Source organism: Muntiacus reevesi, chromosome 2 (assembly GCF_963930625.1).
Source record: "Muntiacus reevesi chromosome 2, mMunRee1.1, whole genome shotgun sequence".
Classification (NCBI taxonomy): domain Eukaryota; kingdom Metazoa; phylum Chordata; class Mammalia; order Artiodactyla; family Cervidae; genus Muntiacus; species Muntiacus reevesi.
In genome coordinates, this window is record NC_089250.1 from 67,936,091 (window position 1) to 67,956,286 (window position 20,196).

The window sequence follows — 20,196 nt, forward strand, 5'->3', positions numbered from 1 at the left end:
TTTTCTGCTTTTACTGCCCCTGGGTGGCAATGTGGGGATACGGTGCTCCCGTCCAGAGGCCAGACCTAGTTCCTGATGACTTCCTTTCTTCCAGGGTTGTAGAGTCAAAGAAGAAGGCTGTCCAGAGACTGGAGGAGCAGCTCATGAAGCTTGAAGTTCAGGCCACAGACCGAGAGGAGAATAAACAGATTGCTTTGGGAACCTCCAAACTCAATTATTTGGACCCAAGGATCACCGTGGCTTGGTAAGCACCACGCCCTTCTTGAAGGCCCCCTGCTGGCCTGGGAAGGGTGATGGGGTTCCAAGAGCGTTGTCAGCTCTCACACGCGGTTCCTACATTGCACACTTCAGAGAGTCCTGTCTTCTGCCGTGCACACTGCAAATGCACTGGGACATCCTGGATGGTCTGAAATGTTCAGTACTGTTATACCACCTTGGAGTGTTTATTTTGTCTGCTAAGGCAGGTATGGTCCCCACCCCTAGTGGAACTTTAGGACAAGGATGGAGACTCTTAGTCCTTATTGAAGGAAAAAATAAAAATGAGCCCATCTACCTACACTTGAACTTCTCAATAAAAAAAATTTTTTTTTTATAAGTCAAGGAAAAAAGGTACAAATAAGGAGAAAAGAAAAACAAAAAATGAGAATACGGATCTGAGCAACCTATGCAGAGTTTGCACCACTGTTTACTTGTTTCCCTGTAAACCCCCCCCCCAATAAAATAACATCCAAAATAAATGACTTCTTTTGGAAGATGCTTATTAGTTAACTTGAACTATTAGTTTGTGGGCTTAAGAGGAGCAGCCATCCCCTGTGGGCCAGGGGTTCCAGCCAGCTCTTGTCCCCTTTCTTTTCTTTATGTCCTGTCTGGTGCTGGAGGTTTGGTTGGCTTAGAGGCGATAGAGTATAATGGTGAAGAGCATGGACTCTGAAGCCAACGTGCTTGGATTCACTTTTCAGCTCCATGATCACTAGCTACATGAGAATGAAACCAAATCACCTAACTTCTCTTAGTTTTTCATCTGTACCTTTTTCATTTATACACCTGCAGTCGTACCTACTTTAGAATGTCGGGATTCAGTGAGTCAAGCACACGAAGCCCTAAGAACATGTCTGGTACCTTACTGATTCTCCTTCTCAACAGACGGAACAGAAGGTGGCACATGCAGGCCCCAAACTGGGTCTGACCCACGTCTCCTGAGACACACTAACCCCCCTTCTCTCTCCCTTATTTGCAGGTGCAAGAAGTGGGGGGTCCCCATTGAGAAAATTTACAACAAAACCCAGCGGGAGAAGTTTGCCTGGGCCATCGACATGGCTGACGAGGACTACGAGTTCTAGCCAGTCTTGAGGGGCAAGAGTTCTGTGAAGAGGAACAGTGTGGTTTGGGAAAGATGGATGAACTGTGAGCCTCGCTTGCCCTCACACCTGAGGGGGAGGCAGCCAGTCTTACCAACACCTTTGAGGAGAGATTATAAGGGAGAGCTGAGCCAGCTGTCCTATGGACAGCTTATTTAAAAATATTTCAGATATCGAAATTCTAGCTGTATGATTTGTTTTGAATTTTGTTTTTATTTTCAAGGGGTCAAGTGGATGGGAATTTGTCAAGAGTTGTGCCAGGCAAATTCACTGTTTCACTGAAACATTTGGATTCTCTTAGCTACTGTATACGAAGTCCGATTATATTGGTGCGTTTTTACAGTTAGGGTTTTGCAATAACTTCTATATTTTAATAGAAATGAATTCCTAAACTCCCCTCTTCCCCATTTCAGGAATTTAAAATTAAGTAGAACAAAAACCCAACGCACCTGTTAGAGTTGTCACTATCTATTGTCATGGGAATCAATTTTCATTAAACTTGAAGCAGTCGTGACATCGGCAGTGTTTTGGTTCAGACACCTGTTCACAGAAAAGCATGATGGGAAAATATTTCCTGACTTGAGTGTTCCTTTTTAAATGTGAATTTTTATTTCTTTTTAATTATTTTAAAATATTTAAACCTTTTTCTTGATCTTAAAGATCGTGTAGATTGGGGCTGGGGAGGGATGAGGGGTGAGCGAGTCTAAGGATAATAAATAATCAGTGACTGAAACCATTTTCCCATCATCCTTTGTTCTGAGCATTCTCTATGCCCTTTCAGATACCCATCTTTTTCATTTAAAACCCCAGTCTTTCACTTGAAAGATTTTATTGTATAAAAGTTCCACAGGTAAAAAATTCAGAGGAAAATGAGTATTTGGTCCAAAAAAAAAAAAGGAAAAATAATCAAGATTTTAGGACTTTTATTTTTTCTTTTGTAATTGTGTAAAAAATGGGAAAAAAAAAAACACATAAAAAGCAGAATTTTAATGTGAAGACATTTTTTGCTATAATCATTAGTTTTAGAGGCATTGTTAGTTTAGCGTGTGTGCAGAGTCCATTTCCCACATCTTTCCTCAAGTATCTTCTATTTTTATCATGAATTCCCTTTTAATCAACTGTAGGTTATTTAAAATAAATTCCTACAACTTAACGGAAACTTGGTGTCTGCCTCTCTGTTAGCCCAGGGCCCCGGGCCAGAGTAGGGCTCCAGGGCTGGGCCTCGGTGCGGGATGTGGTCTGCCTGCTCCTGGCTGCAAGGGTGCCTCCCTCCCCAGGAGCTGGGGTGCATCTGTCTTGCCACCATGGGTGTGGGCTGAAGGGGAGGGAGCCAAAGTCCACATCCTTAGAAGGCAGGCCCAGGAAGTGAGGGCGGGTACAGAAAAGCTAGAACAGGTTGGGTGCAAGAACTATATTTGGAGCCTAGGGTAGGTTTATTGAGCAAAGTGGAACAAGTGTATTCGGGAAGCAGATTTTAGAACACTTCTGTGTGTGCTGGTGAGAAGCAGTGGGGAGCTTCTTTGGGCCTACTTACATGGCTAAGTTACTGTCAGGATGGCAGGAATTAAGGATACTAAGCCAGTTAAAACACTGAATCCCAGAAGCTCTCTCCAGACAGAGAGATCCTTCTGACAGAGAGGGAGCGGTCCAGAACCACTTCTCAGTGCTCTAGTACCAGAGTCAGTCAGGATCCCTACAAAAATTATTTCTCCTTTTATCCTAGGTTATAGCTAAGTCTGCGATGAAGTTGAAAGATTAAGTCTCCTGGTCAAAAGGAGCAGGTAACAGGAAGGCCAGAGTGGTCAGAACTGATCATTTACCTAGCCCCAAGTCCTCTAGCCTGCCAGCTAAGGGTATATTCTGGGAAGATAGCCATCTCCCTGATGGTCTCTGAACTTGCAGGCCGGGGCTGGGCCAACTGCAGAGAATCCTGAAGGGTCCTTGGCAGCCTTTATTTCATCAGCCAGTGAGGGAGGCAGCATTCACCCCAGGGAATAAAGGAGGGTACAGAGCCAAGTATTTTGAGTTCAATGGTTCTGGGGAAGCTATGCCATGGGACGTAAGAAACAGCAACAGAGAGGCTTGTCCGTGAGCCCTATCAATGCACTTGAGCAGCACCTGTCACAGCCAGGGGACAACCTTGGGCCACCAGTGAAAACAGGATAGGAGGCTCTGCGGGCACATTTAACTGATGAGCAGAAACCTGTGCCTACCTTTTCTGGCAAGGACCGTTCTTCTGAGGGCAGGTGCAGAGCAACTAGATGCTGGTCAAGAACAGCTGTGAAGGACTTCCTGGGCAGTCGCAGCAGGCCTGGGAGAGCAAGCCAGAGAATGGGGGAAGCGGACCTGACCACTGCGACAAGGGAAGAGGCTAGACAGAGGTGAGGGCCAGGTATGCAGGTCCTCAAAGCATGAAGTCAGGAGGACCACCCCCCGCTTCCTAGTCATCTAGCAGGTAGGTTCCCTCCTCCCACTTCCCGTCCTTAGGTTGGATGTGCAGGGTCTGCCCCACCCTCTCCTGTCAGGCCCTTCCGTGAGGCTGGGGTCCAGCTGTGGGCAGAGGGAGACCACTTCCATGAGACGCCCCAGCCAGAAAGCTGGTGCTTGCTTGGCCCCTTCCTCCCTCACCGCCACCCCCCACATCCTGTCAGCAGGTCCTGTCTGTTCTCCCTGTCAAGTCTACCTCAGGCCTCTGTGATATTTTTTCTTTTTTTTTTTTTTAATGAAAAAAGAAAAAAAAGAAACCACAACTCCCAGCCCTTTTCAACCACCACCCCCTCCCTCTCTCTATTTCACAAACAAGCACCTGGAATGAGTCACCCCTACCACCCGGTCACTCCCCCACCCACTGCTACTAGCTTCTGCCCCATCTTGCTTCCAGTACCCCCTTCCACTCTGACCACAGTCACCCAGGAATGAGCGACCAAACCACTAACCAGGCTCTGCTTCTGCATCTCAAACTTGCAGTGGCACCAGACACTTCAAAAATCACTAGTGATACTTCATGTGTCATAAAGTCCACCCATTTCCAGCATACGGTGACTTCTAGTAACCACTGAGTGGTACAGCCATCAGCGTGCGTCAGTTTTAGAACTTCACCCCCTCGGTAAGATGCCTCATGCCAGGGACAGTTAATCCCCGTTCCTACCTCCAGCCTCCATGAATCTACCCTCTCTATAGGTTTGTCTTTCCTGGACATCACACATACACGGCATCATTCCCTTAAAGCACCCCTCGCTGGTCTCCACCGTGCCACCCTCTCCTGATTTTATCCCCCGTCTCAGGCTGTGGCTTCTGTTACTTCCTCCATGAGGTCCTTAGCGGCTGCGGTTCCCTTCTCAGCGTGGCTGATTTCATTCACGCTTGAACGTGACGAGCCCCACACCCCTACCTCTAGCCTAGACCCCTCTCCTGAGATCCAGACACACACTGCCAGCTACACCTCGGCGGGGATGTCCACGGGCTCTAGAACTGTGTTTGGAACCTGCCACGACCAGCCCACTGGCCGTGGTTTCGCATCTCAGGAAAAGGCACCACCATCCACTCTGTCTCCCAGCTGGAACCGAGGGCAGACATCATCCTTCACACTTTTCTCTCTCATATCCAGTAAATCACCAATTCTGATAACACCTTCTAAATACCACATACATCAAATCCAGCTATTTCCTCCATAGAAAACTTAAGAAAAAAAAAATTTTTTTTTTCTGAGAAAAGGAGTTTTACTTACATTTAAGTCTTTACAAAATCCCCCATAAAATGGGTTGTTCTCTCAACTTGTTTTGAACCAAAAAACACTTTTTGGAGAAAACACATTATCCTGAAATGACCTCAGTCAAGCTAGTTTTGGATGATTGTTAGTCCCCTGACAAAACCAGTAAACAAGGAAGCAAAGAAATGTACCACAGACTGGGCAATTATTTCTCACAATCCCAAGCACTGCATTCGAACAGGTTTCTTCAAGATGACTTTAAATAGCAATACGGTGTTGATTTTTTTTCAGATTTGAAAATGGCACTGTAGTTATGTACATATGTTTTTAAAGAGTCTTTTAGAAAAACACTGAAATATTTATAGATAACATCATAGAGCTAAGATTAGTGTCGAAATTATATGGAATGGGATAGTGTATCGAGTTTGACATGAAACAAAGAGTGGCCAAGAGTTCATAATTAACCTGTCTAATGGGTACATTTCACCATGCTATCCTGTCTCCATTTATATACATTTTAAAGTTTCTGTAATATTTTTAAAGCAATACAGTGTAAGTGGGGATTATGTCAATCATTGATATGTATCTACAGAAGAAATAAAAAAAAAGCTCTTTAATGTTAAACAGAAAAGTAATTATGCTTAGGTTAAAACTTCCAGTTGACAGTATCACATACTGATTCAAAAAGTATTTTCTCTGCAGCAACATGGATGAATCTCAAAAACATTATACTGAACACAGACCCAAGGGTACACACTCTGTGATTCTACTTTTATGAAATTTTAGACCAGGCAAAACTAACCTGTAGTGACAGAAAGTAGACTTTGTGGTTGCCCACTGAGGGCAGGGGAGATTGACTTTTTTTTTTTTTTAAATATGGAACGCTTCACGAATTTGCATGTCATCCTTGTGCGGGGGCCATGGTAATCTTTGTATTGCTCCAATTTTACTGTTGTGCTGCCAAGCTAAGCATGAGACGGACTCTTAAAGGGCACCCAGAACACTGTTTGGGGTGATGGAAATGTCCTATGTCTTAACTGGGTGGGGGTTACAGGGGGGTATACATTTGTCAAAGCTTTTCAAACTTTACACTTAAAATGGGTGAATTTTCTGTAGGGTATTCCTTAATAAAGCTGATTTTTCACAAGTGCTCTTTCCCAACTGAGAAAGATGACGATGCACTTTCAGAACTTATCTTAGATGGCTCAAAAAGTGGGCTCTTATGGTAACAACTATATAGAAGTTAAAGATTCATGTAAAGAGTTTGTAATGGCAAATTCCCTGGTGATCCAGTGGTTGAGAGTCCGCCAGCCCATGCAGGGGACATGGGTTCAATCCCTGGTCTAGGAAGATTCCACATGCTGCAGAGCAGCTGAAGCCCATGGGCCACAACTACTGAGCCCACGTGTCCTAGAGCGTGTGCTCCACAACAAGAGAAGCCACAGCGATAAGAAGCCCTCACACCGCAACTTAGAGTGTAGCTCCCGTTCACCGCCAGGGAGAGACAGCCCGCAGGCAGATATGAAGACCCAGTGTAGCCATAATTAACTAACTTTAAAAAAGTTTGAACATAATTACTGAAAAGGCTAGTGTGGGAAAAAAATCAATACTCATAAATTAATACATCATTTAAAATAATATGTGACTTTAAATACGTGTAAAATATGTAACTAAATAAACTGCCACATGTGGACATCTGAATCATGTATCCTTAAAAATATTTATGCTGTCATGAGAGGCCCGTATACCACAACAAATAGTCGTCCCCATTCTCCGCAATAAGAGAAAGCCTGTTACAGCAAAGAAGACCCAGTACAGCTAAAAACAATAAACAAACATAAATAAGTTTTCTGCTGTAGTTGCAAAAATGGCCACAAAACACCTGTGGGTGACCTTAATTTGAAAACAAGTGATTGACAGCCTTGTATCTGGAGCAGAATACCTCTCACTTGACTCTGTGCCCACAGCCACCGGCAGGTCTAATAAGGTCAGCTGTCCCTCCCCAGTGCTCCAGGGGCCCTTATCACACTGAAATGTCTTCTGCTGACAAACGTCTGCTGGCACTTCTCTCCCCTCCTGGAGTGGGAACTTGGTCTGATTCCTTCTGCTGTCTCACTGCTACAGGGGTGGCATCGGGAATGTGTGCTGGAAGAAGGGCAGAATAGGTAGAAAAATAGTGGGTCTGACCTGGCCAGGGCCACAGCAGTTAGCAAGGGTGCTCCCCTTCTCTGCCTGCAGAGAGGCAATGACAGTGACCCTGACCCTGGAGTCCAGCTCTCCTGCCTCAACATCTGGGCCCCATAAGAGGGGCGATCAGTAGAGGAGAAGCAGGGTCTGCAGAGAGCACAGAGTCCTGGCCTGGTTTCCCCTCGAGTGACAGAAAACACGAGGCTCTTGAGGGGCTGAGAGTACATCGCGGGTGTGCAGGAGGATGAGACCTAAGAAGTATGAGGCCCAGTGACTGAGGTGGAGCCATGGATGGATACTGGGGACCAAAGCTTAACAGCCAAGACGACAGGTTGAGGGATGGAGTTCAAGGTGCACCAAGGTGAGTACTTACTAAGCACTAGGTGCAGGCTGGCTGACTCAAACCCATGAGAAGGGCTGGTCAGCCACCTAACATAAAATACTACCAAGTAAAAATTAAAGAAAAGTTTAAAGAAGAGGAATAAAGTTTCATATGTGGATTAAATTAGATGCTGCAAGTATATAAATCTGCCTACCTTCAACTGTGGTAGGAGCTGCCTGCGCTTTACTTTTATACCTTCTATAGTCACTCAAGGTCATTACAGGGAAGAATGAAAACTGGGTGGGGATTTGCTGTTAATCTGTGGAGAACATTCTCTACTATTTCAATCAAGTAAGTGTCCCCTTGAGAAACTTCCCTTATCATTTAACCTCAGGAAAATCTTTCTCCCCCAAGGAATCAGTTATCAGAATACAAAGTTTCTGCTTTGGATACCAGGAAGCTCAATTTGATTTTCAATCACATTTGATTTTCAATCACCGCAGCCGTGCTAACTCATATTCACCGAATTACATTCTTCCTTTAGACAACAGCATATCCCATTTTTATGGTACCATATTTTTTATTTCTTAGGAAATTCTCAGAGTACTTAAGACTGAGAAAGAAGACACCTGTGGCGGGCAGAGGGATGTGCCACTCAGATTCCCCTTTGAGGGAGCACTTGTTGCTAGGAGACCATCAGCCCCCTAAGACCACCGTGGTTGCAGACATCTGAGGCTGCGCTTGGCCCAGGACAGGCCACGTTCAGTGCCTGGTGGAGGCACTGCAACAGAGCTCCCTGGGTGCAGGCTGAGGCTGCCACCAGACCTGCATCATAGCTCAGCTTCTCCCAGTGCCCCCTCCCATTTTCTTCCCTCCCTTCCACAGTGCTGATCCCAAGGACGAGTCCTGAAAAAACACCCTGCACACTAACCTCTGTCACAGAGGTTTCCCAAAGAACCCAACCTGGAACAAGATGTAACCAAACAACCAAAAATAGAAAACACATCAGGTATGGGTATTACAGGGAAAGAAAATAGTGAAATGTTCATAGCTAGGTGGAAGGCAATGTGATGTGGACTCTGGATGGACCTGAATCCCATTTCTGCCGCCTCTTAGCTTAATGTCTCTGGGCCTCAGTTTTTCCTTCTGTAAAATGAGGATAATAGAGTACTTATCTCAGACTTCCCCGGTGGTCTAGTGGTTAAGAATCCGCCTGCCAATGCAGGGAACGCGGGTTCAGTCTCGGGTCCAGGAAGATTCCCCAGGCTGCGGGGCAACTAGGCCTGTGCGCTGCATCTGCTGACCGTGAGCCCTAGAGCCCCGTGAGGACAGTGAGAGAAGCCACTGCGATGAGAAGTCTGCGCACCGCAGTAGAGAGTAGCCCCTGCTCTCCGCAAGTAGAGAAAGTTCACATGCAACAGTGAAGACCCAGCCCAGCCATAAATAAATAAGTTGTTCAAAAAAATAAATAAAAGTACTTATCTCAGGGCTGTCATGAAAAGTAAATGAGTCACTGGGGGTAAAAGCAGTTCTGCGGGGCTTACTATATGTCAAGTGATGCTCTAAGTGTTTGGTAAGTAAACACCCATGGGGTCAGGCTCACAGAGCCAGAGGGGCAGCTGGGCTGGGACTCCACCTCCCCCCCACTCCAGGCACAGGTACTGGTGTCGCCGGAGCATGCTGAAGCATGAGTGTTGACAGAAATAGGCTCGAGCGAGGCGAGCCTGGGTGATGTCATGGGCGTGTGCCTGGTGCGGGTGCTGGGCTGCGCCTCCCAGCCAGCGCAGCTGCAGGCACTGCCAGTAACACCCACGTCCCCATATATATATGCTGAGCTGGGGGAAGCCCATACTGGTCACGCCCTCGGCTCACCCTGCTTTTCCTGAGTCTCCTTGGGTGGAGGCCGGCACCTGAGGCCTGGAATGCTGGCTCAGAAGTCCCAGGAGGAAATGGGGCCCTGTTTGCTGATTGAGGGCCTGGCAGCAGGCTGAAAACATGAGCTCCTGTTGGCGGGGACTGCTGGAGCCCCTGGAGGCCCGGCCCCAGAGGCAAAAAGCAGAAGCCAGGAAGCCCGGGCTATATGTCGGGAAGCTCTCAGAAAATGGAGAAATGGAGATTTCTAAAAAGCATCACTGCCCACCAAGTTATGAGGGCAACAGCACTTAGGAGGCCTCCTGGGAAAATGGATAAGATCAGATGAGCAGCGAGGGGCCCAGCCAGCCCCCAACCTGTGTTCCTGGCCTCACCAACACCCCCACTCCCCCCTACTCCATGCTCCCTCTCAGTAAATTCTAGCCTTCTTCCCATTCCTAAGCTTAACTAAGCTCTTTCTGACCTCAGGGCCTTTGTATATGCTGTCACCTTGTCTAGAAAGGACTTTCCTCCAACCCACCTCTAATAATAGAGCCAGCCATTTCCTCAAATCCTTCTAGTCTCTGCTGAGTCCCGCAGAAAAGGAAGAGGTCTTCCTTGTCTACTAGATCTGAAGCAGGTCTCCCTAATGTTTTAGCTCATAGCTGTTTTTTCCCTCCATCACAATTGTCCCCACACAACAGAGTGCTTACCTGTCTTAAATCTGTGAATTCCTGGGGGCCTAGTGCTGAGTTTCTCTTGTTCTCCCGACTCCTGGCACCGGCACTGAGCACAGGGAAGCTCAAGTCTGGAGACAGGGATGAGCACGACATCAAGCCCCAGCAAGCCCAAGCCACACACCGTGAGCGCTCAAGGTCTGCACTCACGCCTCCTGTGGCCAGGGCCAGCCATGCCAAGGGCCTCCCCTCACCCTTGCTGAGTAGCCAGCCAGCCCATGTGCCCACTGTCCACTGGCACCTACGGAAGCCAGGGGCTCTCCGGTGAGGAAGAACATGCACGGTGTCAGATTTAGGGGTTCAAATCCTCACTGGTTAATTATGTGGCCTTGGGGCGAGCCGTAGAACTTCTCTGAATCTGTTTCTCATCAGTAAACTGGGAACAACAATCCCTGATTAGAGTAATTATAAGGATCAGGTGTGAGCACATGCTGCAAACCCTGTAATGCTGGGCCGGGCACTGGGTCAACTTTCATTCCCTCCCTCCTACTTTAAAGGTCTGTCACTAGGTGGCAGTCCATCTCAGCCACTCCACCTCCCCTTGGGTGACCACAGCCAATTAGCACAAACGGCTGCCTCAACTTCAGGCTGAATTCTCAGCTCCTTGGGGGCTGCACTTGAGGGGATCAACACACATACACATGCTACCACTACAGCAAGACAAGTCAAAGGCAGTCCCCAGACATCAGTCATCACCCAGCTGGGTGGCCTGCCTGAGCACATACTCTTACATACGTACTCACACATTCCTGGAAGCCTGGATCTTTTCCTAAATTTTTTTTAATCATTTTTTGAGGGTCGTAAAGAATTGGACACGACTTAGTGATTAAACAACAGCAGCACATGGCATGTGGGATCTTAGTTCCCTAAACCAGGGATCAAATCTGTGCCTCCTGCACTGGAAGCATGGCGTCTTAACTACTGAACCAGCAGGGAAATCCTTGGATCTTTCTCTAGCATCAGCTGGGTGCCCTGCTGGGCCTCTTACCTCCGAAACGCAGTACGTGGTCCCGCTTTGTCTGGCTCAACATCCATCAGACAGGCTCTACTGTGACTGAAGGTGTCTTTAGTTTGGTTGGTGTCCTGTGACGGGGCAATTGGACTGCCCGGGGTGCGTCTAGGGAGTGGCTGCACAGCACAAAGAGTACAAATTAATCGAATAACCACCAAAAGACCTTGTTCCTGGAGAATGGAATGAGAGGGAGGTGGTGAGAGATGAAGTGGGAAAGAAAGGGGCCAGACCATGCCGGACCTGCTGGGCCAGGTAGGGGATTTTGTGTGCCATGGGAATTCTGGATGATTTGAGCCTGGAGGTAGGGAGTGAGGATTTAATTTCATTTTGAAGACCTGAGCATAGGGGCTTCTCTAGTGGTCCAATGGCTAAGACTGCACTCCCAATGGTCAGGGAACTAGATCCCGCAACTCCCAACTAAAAGATCCTGCATGCTGCAACTAGAACCCTGTACAGCCAAATTAAAAAAAAAAAAAAAAAACCAGAGCACACGGAATACACGCAGCCAAAACCAAGGAAGGTAAATAGTCTGGACGAGAGAAGATGAGCCTTGAGGTTGTGGGCAAAGCGGAGACATGGGACGGTAGAGGGAATGGGACTTGATGGAGTGCTGCGGGGTTGAGGGAGAGAGAGGAACCAAGGCAGTCTCCAACGGTTTTAGCCCCGAGCACCTTACTAAAGGCATGTTCTGATAAACTGAAGACCATGGGAGAAGCAATTTGAGGAGAGATGTGAGATGTCTGTGCTACGTGGGTACGTGGAACAGGTAACGGGATGCAGGGGGGTAGGGTGGATACAGCTTCGGCGCTCGGGTGCCTGAATTTGGCGGGGGGCAGTGACGCCGAGGGAAGGGTCAGGCCGCCTTGGGAACTGACTCAGGACTCCCCCACCCCCCCCCCCCCGGTGGAAAAGAAGCTGCTGAGGTGTCAAAAGGCAGCGGCCACAGACGGAGGAGGAAAACAAGGACAGAGTCGGCCCAGGAAAACCAAAGCTCAGGAGAGTATCTGCAGCAATGGTGCGGAGCCACAGGGCCTGAGCCCGCGTCCGAGTCGCGTGGGGACTCGCGGCGTAGGGGTGCGGAGGGTATGGCCAGGCCAACACCACTGGAGGGCTCGGAGGGGATGCTCAGGCCTGTGGGCTACTCCAAATAACGGGACTCCCCACCCCCCCCCCCCCCCGCCCCAACACACACACCCGCGAGGCCACTTCGGCCGCAGGGCCGGGAAGATCTTGGGTCCGACGGTCGCAGGCGCTGCCTGCGGGGCCGCCCCCGGCTGCCGGGGGAAGGGAGGGGGGAGAGGCGGGACAGGCAGGCTGTCCGTCAGAGCCTGCCGACCAGTCACCGGGTGGCCCCGCCTCCGCCCCGCCCCGGAGAGGGCGCGCGGAGGACCCGCCTCCTCCTCCTCCGCCTCCGCCGCCGCCGCCGCCGCCGCCGCCGGTGTGAGGCGGCCCGGCCTGGCCTGGTTCCCTCCGCCGGGCAGCCCTCGCAGGTACCGGGTTTGGCCGGCAGGCCCCGGCGGGCGCCCCGGGCCTGCACTTCTCCTCCCGGTGGCCACGCGGGCGGCGCCCCGCGAGCGGGCTTCGGAAGGGGTCGCCGCGGCCGGGCCTGTGCGGGACGGTGGGCTGGGCAGCCGCCTGTGCGCGCGCGACAGACGGCCGGGCCGGCGCGAGGTTGCCGCGCGTGACGGGGCCGGCCGTGGCAGCCGGAGTGTGTCCGGGGCGGCGCGAGGAGGCCCCGTGGGGCCGAGGGCCCGGCTAGCGGATTGCGGGCGACGCGCGCGCGCGTGCCCCGACGCCGGGCCTGCCCGGGGGGTCGCGGGGCGCAGGCGCGGCGGGCGGGGGTCCTCCCCACGGGCGCGCGGGCGCCTTTGTTCCCGGCGCGCGGGCTGGGGCGGGGCCTGCAGGGCTGCCCCGCCCCCGCTCAGGCCCCGCCCCGTCTCCGCCCGCAGGAGCCGCCGCCGCCGGGGTCCGCTCGCCCGCCGCCTGCGCCGCGGCCGCAGCCAGCTCGCTCCCGCCGGGCCGCCGCCGCCGCCGCCGCCGCCCCCGGCACCCGAGCCATGGCGGGCGCCGCGTCCCCCTGCGCCAACGGCTGCGGGCCCGGCGCGCCCTCGGACGCCGAGGTGCTGCACCTCTGCCGCAGCCTCGAGGTGGGCACAGTCATGACTTTGTTCTACTCCAAGAAGTCGCAGCGGCCCGAGCGGAAGACCTTCCAGGTCAAGCTGGAGACGCGGCAGATCACGTGGAGCCGAGGCGCCGACAAGATCGAGGGGGCCAGTAAGTGCGCCCCCTCCCCACACCGCCGGCTCCTCGGGCCCGCCGCGCGCGCGCGCTGGGGCGGCGCGGGGTCTGCGCCCCGGCTCGCGCGCGCCCGAGGGCCGCCGCTAGAGAGACTCCGGCAAACTTTCGGGCCCCGCCCCCGCCTCAGCCAGGGTGGTCACCGGGGGCGGGGGGCATCCGGGTCCTCAGTCACCTGACAGGACACCCCCCACCCTCAGCAAGGGGGGAGTGTTCCAGGCGCTTTGCCCAGAGGCCTAAAAATCCTAGCGAGTTGGAGACCAGTGGGGCCGACGTCGGGTTCCCCCACACCCCGGGAGCGATGTCGGCCGAGGCTGCGTCCTCCCCCCGCCAGCCCCGGAACCGGAGGCCAGACCAGATGCACCGTTTTTCCAAAAAGAGCAATCTGGTGCACCTCTGGGCCTCCCGGCCGGGCTCCTACTTACAAAGAAACCTTTGGGTTCCCCAAGTAGAACTTAGGCAGATGTTGGCGTAGGGCTGGTTTTGGAGCGGAGCCGGGCCTACTCATCTCTCTCTTGGGGCCAGGAAGGAAGGTGGTCTTGTTTGGTTTGGAAAAGCCCGAGACGAGGCAGTGGATGTTTTTCCCACCGCTTCTTTTGTCCTGAAGCTGAATTTTGGAGGTTTGTGTGCGTGGGCAGACTCCCAAAGCCAGGGCAGGGAAAGGGGCCAGGCTTCCCCTTGTCCTTTGGAAGCACATTCTCCAGAGCTTGGCCCCAGAAAGGCCAGCCTCACTGGTTCGTGTCAGGTACTCTTCAAGAGGACACAACCAAATTGGGGTCCAGCCCTTTGTGTCCTGTGGCTGGAGGGAGCCAGGAGCGGCTACTATTTCCTGCCTCTTTTCCGTCCCAGACGTGACCTTGGCTGCTTCTGCGAAAGAGAGAGTTGGGGGATTTTGAAAAACCCCAGATCCTTCAGAGAGTGATGCCACTGAGCGCGTGCCTATGCTGTGGCCGGATGGGCCCCCCAGCTCTGCCCTTCATTCTCCCGCCTCCAAGTGTGAGATGATGTGTCTGCAACCCCAGGCTGTGGGTTGCTTCCTGCAAGAACCCCCCCATCCCCCTGAGACTGGAGTGAGAGCCAGGCTCAGAATTAGGACTGTGAAGAGGAAGAGGGTTCAGGAAGTGACACCCCCCACGAGAAGGTCTTCCAGACCTTGGGTCTGGCGTACCTGCGTGTAGATGACTGAGGAGACGGGGAGGAAGGAAGGTCTTGTGGTGAGACAGCCATCCTCAGCCGCTCACTCCCGATCTCACACGGCTGCTGAACTTCCACACGACAGCGGCCTTCTTCCGTGGCCCCCCTCGGGCCCTGGCAGCCAGTGGGAGAAAATGTGAGATGATTTGAGAGCCTGGATTCCAGAGTGGAGGAAGGACAGACCCTGCAGAGGGCGGGAGGGACATCACCCCGGCATCAGACTCAGGCACGGCCCCTTCCGTGTGTCTGTGGGTTCCCCGGGCTCTCCTGAACTGGTAGTGGCTGGCTGAGGTTCCCAGGTAGACTTCTGGCTAAGAGGCTGCATTTCACACCGTGCACCGGACTAGCAGGCAGTTGAAGTGGAGCCCAGCGGTTGAAGGCAAGGTTGGGCTTGAAGCCCGTTGTCTTAGTTGTGTATCGCACCCAGCCAGCTACTTCTCTGAGCCTTAGTGTCACCATCTGTGAAGTGGGAGTAATAATATCTCCACCAAATGAGGTTATTCTAGGTGGGTAAAGGAGAGGATTAATGTAAAACAATATATGTGGGCTTCAAATCCAACCTTGCCTTCAACCACTGTGCTGCCGGACACATTCTAAATGTTTAATAAACGTAAGCTGTTATTCTTGACAACAGTAGTAGACTATGATTGCCCCCCTTGGACTGGGACTGTATGGCTGCACAAAAGGGTGAGGGCGCAGGAAGGGAGGAGCATGGGGACCCAGCTCACATTTCACTGACATCACTACCCGGAAAAGGGAGGAAATGGTTTTGTTTTGCCCCGACCCAAATACTAGTCACCCCCCTATCACGTAGAGCAGGGTATGGAGTTGTCTTGAGGAGACTTGCACATCTGTCTCCTGGGTGGGTGACTGTCTTGTCTGTAAGTTGGGGCCTGTACAGAAGGAAGGGGTGTGGAGAGGCAAGGGGCTAGTCCACCAGGTCTCAGGTCTTGGGGGCTGGAGGCAGGAATGCCAAGGACCTGATAACCCCAGCCCCTGCGGGTGGGTCCGTCAGAGGGGTGCAAATTCAGTGACCTCATCGGTGAGCTGGGATTTGAGAGGCTTGGAGCCTGGGCAGAGGAGGTAGAAGGGGCCCTGGCTCATTGATCAGTTGCAGCCCGAGACTGAAGGAGTCTGGGTGAGAAGCCTGGTGGACACCGGTGTGCAGTCCAGGCCTTGCTGCCGGAGCCTTCCGCTGAAGCTGCCCCAGAGCCGCTTGTTTGTGGGTGCACCTCATTGCTGGGTTCTGATCCCTGCTGCCGCCTCTGTAGGTTCTGAGGAAGCTTGGAGTGCCAGCAGGGCCCCTTGCCACCTGGCCTCTTGCCCAGGTGCCTCAGATGCCTGGCCTTTTCCTGCTGACCCTGGCAGGGAACCACGCAGTGTCTGTAACCTGGCCAAAGAGAGAGACGCTTGTGGGACTCAGGTTGTCCGTGGGCCTGCAGGGAGATGGGGTTCGGCGAAAGTGCGCGGTGGGTGCTCACACAGAGGACCTCGTTCTGGCCTGAGTCCGTGCCCTCTCTCTCCATCCTCCGCTTGTGAAACGCGGCCGGCAGGTGCTCACCTCGCGGGTGGGAGCTTGGCTTCAAAGGGGTGGGGTTGGTGCTGGTTGTCACGGTGGTGTGACAGGAACCGGGTTGGTGTTTGGCTTTTTGTGTTACAGATACTGACATAAATGAGTGCAAAGCAATTACAGACTTCCTGCTGAGTGCTACAGAGACTTGTCATCATGTTTTCTTGGCAGATCCGTTCAAGGGCCCCAGGGGGTGGTCTGGAGTGCCACCCCACTTTACAGACGAGGAAATGGAAATGCCGGGAGTGAACTGTGCTGCCCTGTGACAGCCTCAGTGGGACCCAGCCCCCCCGGCAGGTGCTGACCGGCCAGTCCCAAGGGCACTCTACGCCCTGGCGTGCTCTGAGGGGCCTCAGGCCCCCAATCCTGGGGTCCGCGTCGCTCCTCTGAAGAGAAACCTTCCTGTTCAGGCTGTACCTGACAGATAGTCCCGGCCTTTCTCAGCTGTGGCTCCACACTTGTGGGTTGATGTGTTCAGTCAGGGGTCGCTGTGGGCACAGTGGCTCGGGTGGGGAATTGCAGCCTCGGGTTTTCGTCTTTGTCTTTGCAATCGATACGCTTTTAGACACAGGCTTCCTTAGGTGGTGAATCAAAATAGGCCCTTGCCTTCAGGGAAACTGACGAGGACAGTGGTGGTGACAGTTGCTGCTCCCTTTGAGGCTGGGGGCCGGAGGGTGGCAGAAGACAGCAGATGCCCCGGACCAGGCAGGCAGGCTCGTGGGGGAGGTGACATAGGGACCCGCAGTCTGAGGCCCGAGCCCTGTGGCCGTCAGACCACGGAGGAGACAGACCCCAGGGCCCGCTCTGAAGGCTGGGCCCGGGGAGGGCGGGCCTGTGGCGTCGGGGATTTTCCTTGTGCTGCCGGGTTGGTCCCCGTGGGAGAGGGGTGAGAGCACGTGTCCGGATCTCCACAGCTCACCATCCTCGCCTGTGTGTTTCCTGTCTGACTATGGTTTTTCCAGGGGAAGTCAGAGCTCTCAGTGTTTCCTCAGCCCCCCCCGCCCCGGCTTGCCCTGATGTGTGGGCTTCCAGGCCGGCCCGGCCAGGCCCTTGTGCATCTGGGGCTTTGTCTTTCCTGGAAACCGAGGGACGGGGTTTGCTGTGCCTGGGAGAGCTGAGCACACCACGCTGGGGCCCCCAGCACCTCCAGCTTCTCCCCTGTGTGTGTGCCGGGGCCCACACATACGCGCCCAAGTGCACAGGCTGGAGTCACCAGTTAGAAATCTTGGCCGCTGGCCTGTTTTGGGTTGCCCCTTGGGATGAGGGGCATTTGCTTGCTCAACAGATACTGTGTGAACACCTCCTGTTTGCCCAATGCTAGGCACTGAGAGTTCAAAAGATGAACAAGACCTGAACTGTGCCGTTGAGGAACAACTCTTGGAAGAGGCAGGTTTGGGGATGTGTAATTATAGCCCCATGTGTCCCGTACCATAATGAAGGTCCAGGCCCAGAGCTTCCTGTGTGCAGAGGGATGAGCTCTGCCCAGCAAGCCGGGGGTCTAGAGGAGAGAGCCAGGAGGGCTTCGCAGGGGAGGTGGCTGGTGAACGGGCCTGAGTGGTTGAGGACCTTGCCTGTGCCCTGGGTGAGACCCTGAGGACCGCCGCACAGGGTGGGCTTGGGGGCAGAGTAGGGAGAGCCATGGCGTGCCGAGCCTCGTGGATTGTGCTCTGTCCTGTGGCAGAGCTGTCACCAGAGGCTGAAGCGGGATGTCTGGGAGAGGTTGAGGAGGGGGACCCGGGAGCTGCTGTGGGAGATGGCACGCCTCGTTTGCTAGCCGGCAGGCGGATGAGCGGTGATGGAGGCGTGGAGGCTCCTGGAGGCAGGAGGCAGAGGAGCCGCAGTGGCTGAGCACCAGGGCTCTGACCACTCACACTGCCTGGGTCAAAGCCTGCTGTGCAGGTCACTTGCTCTGTGACCTTGAGCATGTGACTTTCTCGACTCTAAAAGAGAGATGGTAACAAACACATTTTTCTCATAAAGGTTTTGTGAGGATTCGGTGAGAACGTATAAGGTGCTTGGCATCGAGTGTAGCGTGTAAGTGCTTCACACATGGGAACCCTGACAAGGAGGACCCTTTAGTGGAAGGCAGCAAATGTACATGTGGTTGAGGGGCCTGGCAGCCACGTACTTCGATGTGGGGACCAGGAGGCTACCCTGCCCCTGTCTCTCGTCATCAGGGCTCTTTCCCGCCCTTGAGTTTTGCAGGGTATCAGGGCAGCTGACTAGGAGCAGCTGCTTCGGTATCACATGAAGATATCAGATTGGTCTGTTTCTAAGAACTTCGCCCTTAGAAATGGTATCTGAGTCCATTGGTGGGAGACCCCTGACTTCTAGGAAAGGCTTTAACGCCGGCAGCTCCTTGAGCTAGGGCCTGCTTTTGCCTCTCCTGTCACTATCCGTGTTGGTCTCTATTAACTCAGGTCGTCTCTTCCTACTCTGCCCTTTTCTCTGATGTGGCTTCAAAGAGGTCGGTGAGAGCTAAAGCTGGAGGGAAGAAGTGAGGCCTGCGGTAGCAAAGGCCTGATACTAGAGGATAGGAGACTTCCCCCACTGCCAGTCCTGCTCTTAGAACTGCAGAAGTCAGTGGGGACTTTGAGGGGAGTCCCAGGAGAAGCAGGGCGGGAAAGGGAGTGCTCCAGCTTTCCCAGGGGGAAATCTGTGAAAGCAGCTGGTAACAGGTGATGAGACTCCAGGCCAAGCCCAGGGTGAGGAGTGGTCCCCAGCAGCTGTGGCCAGAATCAGTCAGATTTGGGTGAGAGTCTCAGCTCTTCTGTGCCTTTGGATACAAGGCACCTGAAACTGATCTTCAGCTCTAAGAGTAGCAGAGAGGCAGGCCCTGGCTCTCCCTCACAGAGGGAGGGAGCCTCCCCCTCAGCCGTCTGTTGTCAGTGGTCAGGTGAGGTCCATGTGAGCGTGCTCAGGACAGCACGGGGCCCTCGCAGGTGCTTAACAGTTCTGGGTTTCCTTTGCCTTCATCGTAGCTTACTGCAGCGCTCCAGTTCCTTCCACCACCACGCGGGCCTCGAGGCTACTCCAGTAGCCGGAGCTGGAGGTCTGTTTCTTACTTCTTGGTTCCCTCCCTGACTCTGTTCACAGAGGTCACGGGCAGGAGAAAAATTGGGTATTTGAGTCGTGCATTGGTTCATGGAGCATTTTCTCATCCATGGGGTGTTATAACTCCACCACAGCTCCCGCAGAGAGGCGGGGACGCCAGGCTCCCCCTTGCAAAGGAGGAAGCCGAAGCCCCAAGGCGAAGGCCACCCAGCGAGTAAATGGTGGTGCTGGAACCAGAGCTGGAATTCCCGATTCCCCCTGCAGCATTCAGTTGATCCCTCCACTTGGGGGCAGCTGATACATGGGTGTTGTGGAGGAGCAGGGTTTTTATTTACCTGGACGGGGCTGTCTGATCTCTTCTCCACCCCCCGGCCGGATGCGCTGTTCAGCCAGCCCAGGCTTCGGTCTGGACACGCTGGACTCAGGGGTTCCCTTGAGAGACTCAGGCTCCCTCTGCAGTCCCCCCATCGAGACGCGGTCCTCCCTGCCGTGGGGTGGGGGGGTAGCTGGAGAGCTGTGCTCTGACTTGCTCTCCTTGCGTTATGATGACAGCTGCCCTGAGCCTCTGCCAGGGAAGGGGGAGCCTGGGGCTTCATGCTCGAGGTGCCCTGAGAAGGGCCTTTGTGGGACCCAGCGACAAGCTAAAGCGTGTGCCCTCACCCGCGGGTTCCTGCGTTCATCCCACATTGAATGTGTCTCCGCTCCCGTGTTCAGAGCACACCCAGCGGACATGGTCGCTCCCGCCTCTGACCTGTTTGCTGAGGCCGTATCTCTAGCGTCGTGTGCTTTCCATGTCACCATAGCTACTCTTTCCTTTGAAAATAAAAGGCCCCGAAAACAGCTTTCTTGGGCCCCTGCAGCACATGAGTGGGTGAGATGCCGTTTGTGCCCCCCTGACTGGATGCTG

The 20,196-nt window shown here is 53.3% G+C and overlaps 3 protein-coding genes and 1 non-coding gene across 4 annotated transcripts in view; 2 read left to right on the forward strand and 2 right to left on the reverse strand.

Annotated features, from left to right (window-relative positions):
• Positions 1–2,517, forward strand: part of TOP1 (DNA topoisomerase I) — an 85,759-nt gene extending 83,242 nt beyond the window's left edge. The window contains exons 20-21 of the mRNA XM_065922019.1: positions 95–244; positions 1,238–2,517. Coding sequence (XP_065778091.1) covers positions 95–244; positions 1,238–1,340 — 253 coding nt within the window. The 3' untranslated portion in view covers positions 1,341–2,517. The remainder of the gene's footprint in view (positions 1–94; positions 245–1,237) is intronic.
• Positions 2,518–5,937: 3,420 nt separating this feature from the next.
• On the reverse strand, positions 5,938–6,039 carry LOC136162153 (U6 spliceosomal RNA). The gene has a single exon (XR_010661990.1). It is a non-coding gene; the product is annotated as a U6 spliceosomal RNA (small nuclear RNA).
• A 3,323-nt stretch (positions 6,040–9,362) lies between these two features.
• LOC136157189 (cuticle collagen 2) lies at positions 9,363–13,235 on the reverse strand. Its single transcript, XM_065919187.1, has 5 exons — positions 13,104–13,235; positions 12,371–12,931; positions 11,153–11,292; positions 10,141–10,235; positions 9,363–9,750 (listed from the first exon to the last, which is right to left on the reverse strand). Exons 1-5 carry the CDS (start codon positions 13,233–13,235, stop codon positions 9,671–9,673), a joined length of 1,008 nt encoding a protein of 335 aa, XP_065775259.1. The 3' UTR covers positions 9,363–9,670.
• PLCG1 (phospholipase C gamma 1) overlaps positions 12,573–20,196 on the forward strand; it is a 33,688-nt gene continuing 26,064 nt past the window's right edge. The window contains exons 1-2 of the mRNA XM_065922001.1: positions 12,573–12,666; positions 13,126–13,450. Of these exons, the coding sequence (XP_065778073.1) occupies positions 13,234–13,450 (217 nt within the window). The 5' untranslated portion in view covers positions 12,573–12,666; positions 13,126–13,233. The remainder of the gene's footprint in view (positions 12,667–13,125; positions 13,451–20,196) is intronic.

Bases quoted from the DNA above. Each gene is read 5' to 3' on its own strand.
- LOC136157189 (XM_065919187.1), bottom strand. From the start codon at position 13,235: ATGGCTCGGGTGCCGGGGGCGGCGGCGGCGGCGGCGGCGGCCCGGCGG. The intron at 12,932-13,103 runs GCCTGAGCGGGG...GCAATCCGCTAG, and splicing joins GCGGGCGGAGACGGGGCGGG to CCGGGCCCTCGGCCCCACGG. The intron at 10,236-11,152 runs GTAAGAGGCCCA...CCCTGTCTCCAG, and splicing joins CCACGTACTGCGTTTCGGAG to ACTTGAGCTTCCCTGTGCTC.